Genomic DNA, 11,437 nt, shown 5'->3' with positions numbered 1-11,437 from the left:
TATGTTAAAACTCATCTACTAGATATTTAGTCTCACATACTCTAATCTCTATTTCTTTTAAGTTCTACTTGCACTTGTCTGGGTTCCAGTTATCTTGTAAAATTTTCTATTAATTTTTATTTCTTGTCTCTCGAGCCGCCCCACAGCCAGACCCCGCGCCCCAGCCCTGCTCTGCCGCGCTCGCCACCGCTCATCCTGCAAGATGCCGAAGGAAGTGCACCATGGAGAGGAGGAGGTGGAGACCTTCACCTTCCAGGCAGAAATTGCCCAGCTCATGTCTCTCATCATTAATACTTTCTATTCTAACAAAGAGATTTTCCTTCAGGAGTTGATCTCTAATGCGTCTGATGCCTTGGACAAGATTCGCTATGAGAACCTGACAGATCCTTCCGAATTGGACAGTGGTAAAGAGCTGAAAATTGACATCATTCCCAACCCTCAGGAACGCAACCGGACTTTGGTGGACACAGGCATTGGCATGACCAAGGCTGACCTCATAAATAATTTGGGAACTGTTGCCAAGTCTGGCACTAAAGCGTTTATGGAGGCTCTTCAAGTGGGTGCTGATATCTCCATGATTGGGCAATTTGGTGTTGGATTTTACTCTGCCTACCTGGTTGCCGAGAAAGTGGTTGTGATCACAAAGCACAATGATGGTGAGCAGTACGCCTGGGAGTCGTCCGCCGGGGGCTCATTCACAGTCCGGGCCGATCACGGTGAGCCCATTGGCCGGGGTACCAAAGTGATTCTCCATCTCAAAGAAGACCAGACCGAGTACTTAGAGGAGCGGCAGGTCAAAGAAGTGGTGAAGAAGCACTCACAGTTCATCGGCTATCCCATCACCCTCTACTTGGAGAAGGAGCGGGAAAAGGAAATCAGCCATGATGAGGCAGAGGAGGAAGAAGGTGAGAAAGAGGAGGAAGACAAGGATGATGAGGAGAAGCCCAAGATTGAAGACATGGGCTCAGACGAGGAGGACAACACTGGGAAAGATAAGAAAAAGAAAACCAAGAAGATCAAGGAGAAGTACATCGACCACGAAGACCTGAACAAGACCAAGCCCATTTGGACCAGAAACCCAGATGACATCACTCAGGAGGAGTACAGAGAGTTCTACAAGAGCCTCACCAATGCCTGGGAAGACCACTTGGCCGTCAAGTACTCCTCTGTAGAAGGCCAGCTGGAGTTCCGGGCACTGCTGTTCATCCCTCGCCGGGCCCCCTTTGATCTCTTTGAGAACAAGAAGAAGAACATCAAGCTCTATGTGCGCCGTGTGTTCATCATGGACAGCTGTCACGAGCTGATCCCCGAGTATCTCAACTTAATCGTGGTGTCGTGGATTCTGAACACTTGCCCCTGAACATCTCCAGAGAAATGCTGCAGCAGAGTAAGATCTTGAAAGTCATCCGCAAAAACATTGTTAAAAAGTGCTTAGAGCTCTTCTCTGAGCTGGCGGAAGACAAAGAGAACTATAAGAAATTTTATGAGGCCTTCTCTAAAAATCTGAAGCTTGGAATCTACGAGGACTCTACTAACCGGTGCCGCCTTTCTGAGCTGCTGTGCTATCACACCTCACAGTCTGGAGACGAGATGACCTCTTTGTCCAAGTATGTCTCCCCCATGAAGGAAACTCAGAAGACCATCTACTACATCACTGGTGAGAGCAAAGAGCAGATGGCCAACTCGGCTTTTGTGGAGCGTGTGTGGAAATGGGGCTTTGAGGTCGTATACATGACTGAGCCTATCGACGAGTACTGCGTGCGGCAGCTCAAGGAGTTTGATGGGAAGAGCCTGGTATTCGTGACCAAGGAAGGTCTGGAGCTGCCTGAGGATGAGGAGGAAAAGAAGAAAATGGAGGAGAGCAAGGCAAAGTTCGAGAACCTCTGTAAACTTATGAAAGAGATTTTGGATAAGAAAGTTGAGAAGGTGACAATCTCCAATAGGCTTGTGTCTTCACCCTGCTGCATTGTGACCAGCACCTATGGATGGATGGCCAACATGGAGCGGATCATGAAGGCCCAGGCCCTCAGAGACAACTCCACCATGGGCTACATGATGGCCAAGAAGCATCTGGAGATCAACCCAGACCACCCCATTGTGGAGACTGCGCCAGAAGGCAGAGGCCAACAAGAATGACAAGGCCGTCAAGGACCTGGTTGTGCTGCTATTTGAAACTGCACTGCTGTCTTCTGGCATCTTCCTGGAAGACCCCCAGACCCACTCCAACCGCATGATCAAGCTAGGTCTAGGCATTGATGAAGATGAAGTGACAGCAGAGGAGCCCAGTGCTGCTGTTCCTGATGAGATCCCCCCCTCGAGGGGGATGAGGATGCATCCCACATGGAAGAAGTAGATTAGGATTCCCGCAAGGAAGCCGCACCCTCTGTATAGTGTCCCCACGGCTCCCCAGCAGCCTGGAATGGCCCTGTCCCACCTGGCTCCCTCTGCTCATGTCTAGTGGTTTTCTTTCTTTCCTGTCCTTGTGTCTTGACAGGAAACAAAGCCCTGTAGCCCTGTCCTAGACTTGGCTTGACAAGCAGGGTTGGACGTTGTGTTTGTTTTATTTTGAAATTAAAAGTATACAAAATAAAGAATGCAGTTTTATACAGTTAAAAAATTATTTCTTTTTATTCTCCTGTTTTCCTAAGCATTCTTCTTAGATCTCTTAGCCACAAAACAGACCACCTGCATATCTGTTTCTACCATCTGATTATCCTCTTAGAGTTGGTTAAATAGTCATGTTTCCTTGCGCACCTAACCATTTGTGTTTGAATGGCAGACATGATGATGCTGGATGATGTCATCTTTCACCAGAGAAAGTTCCCCATTTGTTATGCTAGATAATAATAGATTCCAGAGGAAAGTGATCCTCTTTTTCCAACTGGGACCGTGCTGAGTCAAGGCTGAGCTGCAGTTTGGATAAGACTTCATCTACCTCTAATTTAACCCTGTTCCTAAAGCAAGACACTCGAGGGCTTCTATCTGACAAGTTGATGAGTCTTTGATCCCCAGAACCAGGAGACCATGAGGAATCCCTTCTCTCTTTAAATTTGTTTTGTTAACCTCACACATATCTTCTGAATTTGGCAAGTATCTTGAGGAAAAAAGAAACCATGTGTTTGAGGCCCCTCAGGTATTAGGCTTTTGTCATTCTATCCATGTACAATTCCAAAAACTTAACTGGTTTATGTGAATTCCAGCAGGAACTTTCTGCTTGAGCCAACCAACATTGTCAGCTTAGGCCCCAAACTGACAAAACTCCTTGGAAAACAAAAGAGAATGAAGATGGTCAACACATCCTCAAGAGGTTCGCTCCTCCCAAGAGTGTCTGTCTAGCCTTCTGCTCATTTTTTGTAAAAAGTATGTGTGTGGGGGGGGTGGGGGAGAGAAAGATCATATGGTATTTTTATGGAGGAAGAATTATGTTAGGGTAGATATTCACTTTTAAAATCCTGTGTGTTTAAAAGCCAGAAGCAACATGAAATAACAAAGTTGGATGGCCCTCTTGCAGTTTGAAACCTAACCAGGCATGGGCTAGTTATAAAGAGTAACCGGTCCGATGAACACAAAGTGAGCTGGCAAGAACTCTGCAGAACATGGTGGCTGGTGTGATGCTTTCTTCTCACTGTCAAGCAGAAACCCCCAATTGCATTAACTAAATGTCAGGTGAAGTGGCTGAGAACACCATGGGCTGCTTAAATACACTACACATATCATTCGCCAACCTTTTCTACGTGAGTAAGTTATTCATAAAAACTACTTTTTCATTATATATTAATTCTGATCTGAATTTCATTAGGATATGAAAATTACATCGAGTAAAATACTTATTCATATGAATACATATCTCTCTTAGGATGCTATTTTGAAATTATTATTTATCATATTTTTAATGGGAGAATAATCCTTTCCTTCAAGTGTTTAAAGATGTGCAATGAATTTTAGAATAGTGTGTTAAATTTTCCTAAACCAAATAAATCCTGCTCTTCCATTTTAGTTTTATTTATAATCAATAATGATAAAATATTTATGCTATGAATACAATGCCTAAATATTATTCAATTCTTAACAATTCCTTGTAAAACCCATTCCTTCCTGCTTTACATCCAACCTCCTTGAATCACCGCAGCAGCTGTATGAGTAGGTATTCTCAGCCTAATTCCATGGATGAGGAAACTGGGCATAAGATCATAGCAGGTCTCTTTTATTCCAAACACACCACCCATCACAACAGTACATCGTCTCTGAGGATATGTGAAAGCTGATGCATTGACTTTCAGTTTGATAGATACCTATGTCTTGCTCCCTTTCAAATGGCATTACGTAGACAGACAAGTAAAGGGAGAAATGTGCAAGTCAAATTTATCAATTCTATCACTTGTCAAAAGCTCAAATAAATGTTGACTGAGGAAGAAAGTCGTCTCTAAAATGAATTTCTGGCGTTATCTGGCCATCACAATTTTCTGTATCCTCTTTGTCCAACAGAAACTTAAAAAGTGGGCCTTATAGCCAGGCGTGATGGCTCACGCTTGTAATCCCAGCACTTGGGAGGCCAAGACAGGAGGATTACATGGGTTCAAAGCCAGCCTCAACTATTTAGTGAAGCTCTCAGCAACTTAGTGACACCCTGTGTCAAAATAAAGAATAATCCAGGCGTGGTGGCGTATGTTTGTAATCCCAGCGCTTGAGAAGCCGACACAGGAGGATCACAGGTTCAAAACCAGCCTCCACTACTTAATGAGGCTTTCAGCAACTTAGTGAGACCCTGTTTCCAAATAAAGTATAAAATAGGTCTAGGAGTATAGCCCAGAAGTAGAAAAGTCTCTGGGTTCCACCCCCAGTAACACACACACACACACACACACACACACACACACACAGAAAAAGCGGACCTTATGAATTCTGCTCATCCCTGCTCTTTCTCCAGGGACAGCCCTTCTTCCTTTTCTGTAGCTGTGCCTGGTAGCCTAATCTGACCCTCCACTGCCCAACAATTGTGGTTCTAACAGAAAGAACTGTGTTAATCTGAGCGTCCGGCAAGACCAGTCTATTGGGCTGGTGATTAATTACCCCTTGGATAAAGTCATAACTCACTTGGAACGACCTTGACACGTCCTTGCTCCTCTTCCCCCTCGCCTTTGCTTTTAATTACTACTACCGCTGCTGCTACAGTTATTATTATTGTTCATGTGTCTTAATTAATGCTTCTCTCTTACACCGTTTAGCCAGACATGTCTACCTTACTGTTATTTCCCTACCATATGCCTCTTTCTTGTTCATCTTAATAGAGATATCAAAGACTCCAATCTCATCATAAATTAATTCTTCTTCCTCTGGGATACTTAAAAGTTTTAGGTCTCTATAAAAGCATCTGCCATAAACTTACTTTTATTCTATTCTGCAGCTTTTATATCATTTTTAATCAAAACAATAAGAATAAAACTGTATCTTAAGGAAGACTCCCTGTGCCCATGTTATTTGCATGACATTCAATTTTAATTCTTCTGGTCTTGCTATCAGTTCATTATTCAAAGTAACTCTTTCCTCCTCCCTCAGATCAAATTGACTTTTACTTGAAAGTATTTCTAAGGGTTTCAGAATATCTCTTAGATACATCCTGTGAATTATAGTCCAGTTTTTGGAAGTAACACTTCTGAACATAACCCTTCTGAACACGGGCAGATAGCGCTGTAGGAAATGTGGATGGTGTAGCCAGGCAACGATTTGAAAATTGTCACATGGTCAAGCAGAAGGTGACTATGAGAACTGCAGGCAGAGGTTCCGCACACCCTCTGGAGGGGATGTCTTAATATTAGCATTACAAAAATGTCTCCAGCTCCCTAATCTTAAATACATAATTTGTGAATAATATTATGGGTTTGGAGCTGGCAGTGAAGTGTGATATATTGTTAATGCTTTTTTGCAAATGTTAGAATGGATATCTATCAAGACTATTGTCTCTGATGGCTTTCATATAACACAGTCCAAAAAACACTTCAATCTCCTGCTAAACTAGAGATTTTACTGTTCTGCAGATCATTAGAATTTTTATTATATCTAAATAATAAAAGCTATTATTAGGGTCAATTCAGAGCTATAGAGTTTGCAATTTTAGGATTTTCTCTATGGATTTGGCTGTACTCTCTGGAATCTAAGCTTTCATTTTAGGGAAAAAAACAAGTTAACTTTCTGTAGCTCTCTCGGATGGAAAGACAGCCTTGACAACATTTAAATAATGTGCCAGAAAGCCAAGCATATCAGGTTCCAATTAACATTTCCAGTCCATACTCATCTCGATTTTTCTTGGGTCGAAGGAGATTGGGCTATACTGAAGGGCTGTACTTATAAAGTGATTATGAAATTTTCTCCTGTCATTCACTTTTGTGTGATGTCTCTGGGCCATTTCTGATGTTGCTACGGTAGCAACGGCATATTCAGTGCTTGTCACAGACAGGAGCATTCTGAAATTGTGAGGGAGGAGCCATGATTTATAATGTGCTACAAATTGCTCTCAGCACCAGAATACAAATTCAAATATGATAGTTGATACCAATCTGCAATGTATTTTGGAGTAATCCCAATTGCTTATGAAAATCCCTTGATGGTTTGGGGATACATTTTGTCTACCAAACAGTCATTCTGACTGCATTGAGAATTCAGACACAATTTTTAAAATGCAGAAGGGATTTCAGGGTAAATTAGATTTTTGAAACCCCAAGTGTTCAAAATAGAAGCATCTTTGCTTTAAGCACCAAGACCCTGTAAAACTCTGCAGATAGGGTGGCTCTGAGAAAAATTTCATTCCTGGTAAGTACGATTGGGAATGTGATTTGAGCATAACTTTAAACAATCTGTGTATGTTAGGCATTTTTCTGCATGAGGAAAAAATGGTGTATAACTCATCATTTTCCCCACAATGTCTTTATTTGATAAGAACACCTAATATGTCATCTATCTCTCTTTCTCTCTCTCTCTCTCTCTCTCTCTCTCTCTCTCTCTCTCTCTATTTTCTCTCTCCTCTCTCTCTCTCTCTCTCTCTCTCTCTCTCTCTCTCTCTCTCTCTCTCTCTCTTTCTCTCTCTCTCTCCTAAAGGAGAGTTGTTTCGACATCAGCCTAAAGAATGCCACAGTAGAAACATTGTGGCTATTGAACCCACAGAGTTGTAACATAGTTTGAGTACTTGTTTAGAGTCCCACACATTTATAATGCATGACTGTCTTAGGATTTGAGAATAAATTCATGGTAAACAAATCTCAAGTTCAACTGCCTGTATCTAACTTGAGGGAAGAAAAGCAGACAGGGATAGCTAGCTAATCAGTACCCGTCAGCAGCAGTAAAAAGTGTCCTGAACAGGATGTCCAGCAAGATGTAACCGGCGGTGGGCTGCCACAAGGAGGCAGGATGTTTTGCAGCAGTGAACACGGTTCTTGCCCATTGAAAGACCCAAGAGAATCCCTCCACACTAGTCCTGGATTGGGGGTAGGTCAGGATGGATGATTTGCTTCATCATGTATTAGAAGGAAAGACTTCTCATATTCTAAGTCAAAGCCTTCTATTAGTTTGCTGGGGTGGCCACAACAAAGTACCACCAACTGGGTAGCTCAAACAACAGAAATGTATTTTCTCTTAACTCCTGAGGTTAGAAGTCCAAACTCAGTGTGCCAGGGTTGCTCTCTTCCAAGGCCTTTCTCCTTGGCTTGCCGTTGCCCATCTTCTCTCTGGATCTTTATAGGGTCGGTCTTCTCTCTGTGTGTAGCCCTGTCTTAATGCCTTGTTATAATGAACTATATAACATCCTAATGACCTCTTTTTGCTCTAATGACCTCTTTTGAACTTAGTTACAACTCTAAAGACTCTGTCTCTAACACCATCATGCTCTGTGACGCTAGGAGTAAGGGCTTCAACACAGGAATTTGAGGGAGGAGGTAATTCAGCCCGTAACAAACCCAAATGTGCTATTAATTGTGCTTCGTTTTTGCTGCGTTTCCTAATACTTTTTCTAGAATTGTCAAAATAGTTTTGACACATTGAATATTCTATCTCCTTGATACGGTCAAGAACATATTGTTAAGGAGACCAGTAGAGGACTTGCCTCTTCTTTGTCCTACCATGAGGCTGGCAGTTTCACTGACGTAGTCTTCAGCTACCTTAGAGTCTAAGCTGTGGGACTGTATCAGGGTTGAGGCTCGGTGATGTGACTTGCTCTGGCCAATAAGATGCAAATGAAAGTGAGGGGCACCACTCCAGAGAAGCACAGAGAGATGCTGGATAGTTTGACCATGCTCCCCTTTTCTTTGCCCTTGAGCCCTACATTTTCCCAGATAGGATACATGATAGGCAAAATCAGTTGTTGTTGTTGTTGTTGTTGTTGTTGTTGTTGTTGTAAGCCACCAAGGTATTTTTTTCTTTTTTTTTTTTTCTTTTTGGTGTGTATGGTGGTGCAGATTGAACCAGGGGTGTTCTACCTCTGAGACACATTCCCAGACCTGTTTATTTTTTGGAACACTAGGCTACAGAACACTGGTTTAGAATCTGAAATCCCCCTGTCTCAGCCTCCCAAGTACTAGGATTACAGGTATACACCACCACACCCAGTGACCAAGATCTTGGAGATGTCATCGTAGCGGTTTACGATACATCCTGCATTCTTGTCTGTGCCTCTGAGCCTTCTACCCGCTTGTAATGTTGAAGTATTCCTTAGATGCTAGAAACCCCACTAGCGTTTATCATAGGGATCCAGCTGCCTGCTGTGGGCAGTGTCCTAAATTCTTCTTGCCCAAATAAAACTCTAAATTGTTTTTTTTTTTTTTTTGATTGGCAATCAGGAAAGGCAATTTGACCAAAGTAACAGAGAGGAAGCTACGCAGAAACCTCTCCTTCCCAGTTGATGTGTAACTTTGTCACGGAAACCTCTCATTTAAAGAGAGATGCAGCCAGGTGTGGTGACACATGACTATAATCTCAGTACTCAGGAGGCTGGGACAGGGGGGTTACAGGTTTAGGCCAGCCTCAGAAATTTAGCAAACCCTCAGCTATTTAGAGAGACCCTATTTCAAAATAAATGATAAAGCCAGGTGTGGTGGTGAATGCCTATAATTCCAGTAATTAGAAGGATTACAAGTTCAAGGACAGCCTCAGCAACTAGTGAAACTCTCAACCTAAAGAGTGTGTTTCAAAATAAAATACAGTGGGGCTAAGTGTAGCTCAAAAATACTACAAAAAAATAAAAATAAAAAAACTAAAAAAACCTGGAGCCTAGCTCAGAAGTAGAATGTCCCTGAGTTTAATGTCCAGTACCAAAAGATATAATAAAATAAAGAGATAGGTATTAATCAAAAAAAAGACTCTCTACTAATGAGATTTTTCAAAAGTTTGTTTGGAGAAACAGTGAGATGGTCTAGCACTTCTAACTTTGCTTTACATACTTACAAAATAGTCTCCCAGAAAGTAAGACTTTACTACATAAATCCTAGTGATTACACTTGAGCTACAATTTGAACTATCTATATATTCCTAGAGTTCCATCCAACCATATGCAGATATTCAGGGCTCTTCACATGCATTATTCTATGTAATCTCAATGGCAACTTAGCCGGGTGTGGTGGCGCACGCTTGTAATCCCAGCATTTGGGAGGCTGAGACCTGAGGATGGAGGTTCGCAGACAGCCTCAGCTACTTAGTGAGGCCCCCTGCAACTTAGTGAGACCCGGTTTCAAAATAAAAAATAGAGCATGGGTTGTAGCTCGAAGATCGAATGCCCCTGGGTTCTATCCCCAGACTAAAAAAAAAAAAAAAAAAAGTAAAATAGGAGCAACTTTGTATTCCCATGTGACATATGAGTAAATTACTTGGTTATATGGCCCCTGCGACTTATAATAGTGAGACAAGACCTTTAATTCTCAGAATCTAGGCAAAGCATCATGGTGGAGTTTTACTGTTTCTTCCTCTTCATAATTTGCCCTATAATTTAATTTTTGCTGGAATTTGTGATAAAGAGAATGAAAAAAGGACCCAAGTATTTCCCATCAGGATGGCTTAGTGAGTTCAAAATCCAAAGGTGATTTTGAGCTTTTTCTACTTCTTCTGCTTCAAACACTTAGAAATAAGAGAGGAGAAAGGAAATACAACAGAAAGAAAAACAACAGACCAGAAAGACACATCAAGGCTCTGAAGCGAGCCAGGCATCTTAGGATCAAGAGACAGAAGCTCAGTGCGGTAGTTCGAGGAGTGCAAAGCTGGAATCCAGCCGCTCAGGCTCTTGTGTGTGGTGGTCACACAGCTTCCTCCTACAAGAAAATGGAGACTAAATGCGGTCCGTGCCAGAGGGATATCTAGAGCGAAGTTCACTGCTTGAAGCCAGAGCTGGAAGGTTTCTCTTCACTGCTCCTGAAGAGAGGTTTTTAAAATGCTGCTGAATGAGGCCTGAGCACTCATCAGTGAGAAAACCGATGGTTAGCAAAGTGGGAGGAACCAAGACACACACTGGCCATGAAGGGGCAAGCCATATACGAAGCACTACCAGAAATCCTGGCCAATTACAAAATCGTGTTATCATCCAGGGCAGGGAGCCTGAGTGGAAGCAATAGTGTAACCTCTCGGTGGAAGAAGGAAATACAAAGGAAGAGAGCAAGGGAGGGAAACCCAAACTTCCCAGGCAAGTTGAGCTCAAAAACGCAAATTCCAAAACACAAAGAAAATGAAGGTGAACAAAGAGAGCCATAACTAAGTACATAAATTAATTCATTAACTAAATAAACTCACTCCACGTTGAAATCAATGTCTTGCAACCATCTAACCGAGACTATAAAATATGAATGGCTAAATGGTCAAAAAGAGAAATGGCACAGCAACATTCAAAGAGACACAATAATAAATAGTGCAATGAAACCAAAGAAATGAAATAAGGTGTTTTTTAAAAAATAATTAAATAGCAATCCTGGAAATAAAAAATATTTCAGATAGACAGAAACAAATTAAAGGGATAAACTCTAGGCTGTACTAAAGAGAATTAGTAAATTTGAGCTCCAACATGCATTCTAAAGGAGTTCTAGCAAAGAAAATTGAAGAAATAATGGCTGAGAATTTTTCAAAGATGAAAATAAGATGCAAGTCCTTAAATTAAAGGTATACTTCAAGTTCTAAGCAAAATAAAAAGAATGAATCTGTGCCCAGTTTGAGGAAAAAAATCTAAAAGCTGCCAAAAATGACAGATGACTTACAAAACAGTGGCAATTAACCTGGCAGCAGAACTTTCATTAGTGACAATATAAGCCAAAAGACAACAAAAAAATATTTTCAAAGTACTCGGGGAAAGAAAAAGTAAATCTCAAATTTTATACACACCTTAAATATTTAATTAACAGTGAGGGCAAAATAAGGCTCTGTTAAATGTATTAAAAAGTACCACTCACAGGTCCTAATTAAAAGGATAATTAAA

At 41.6% G+C, this 11,437-nt stretch overlaps 1 protein-coding gene across 1 annotated transcript; it reads left to right on the top strand.

The window, feature by feature from the left end:
- Window positions 1-202: 202 nt before the first annotated feature.
- Window positions 203-2,358, top strand: LOC308276230 (heat shock protein HSP 90-beta-like; the record flags this gene model as incomplete). Its single annotated transcript, XM_080714846.1, is given in 4 exon segments — window positions 203-1,322; window positions 1,325-2,105; window positions 2,107-2,303; window positions 2,306-2,358. Coding segments are annotated over 4 exon segments (2,151 nt in total).
- Between the last annotated feature and the right edge of the window lie 9,079 nt (window positions 2,359-11,437).

Source organism: Muscardinus avellanarius, assembly GCF_963383645.1.
Source record: "Muscardinus avellanarius genome assembly, chromosome: 17".
Classification (NCBI taxonomy): domain Eukaryota; kingdom Metazoa; phylum Chordata; class Mammalia; order Rodentia; family Gliridae; genus Muscardinus; species Muscardinus avellanarius.
Note: the sequence above shows the minus strand (reverse complement) of the source record. Positions and strands in the feature narration are given on the sequence as shown.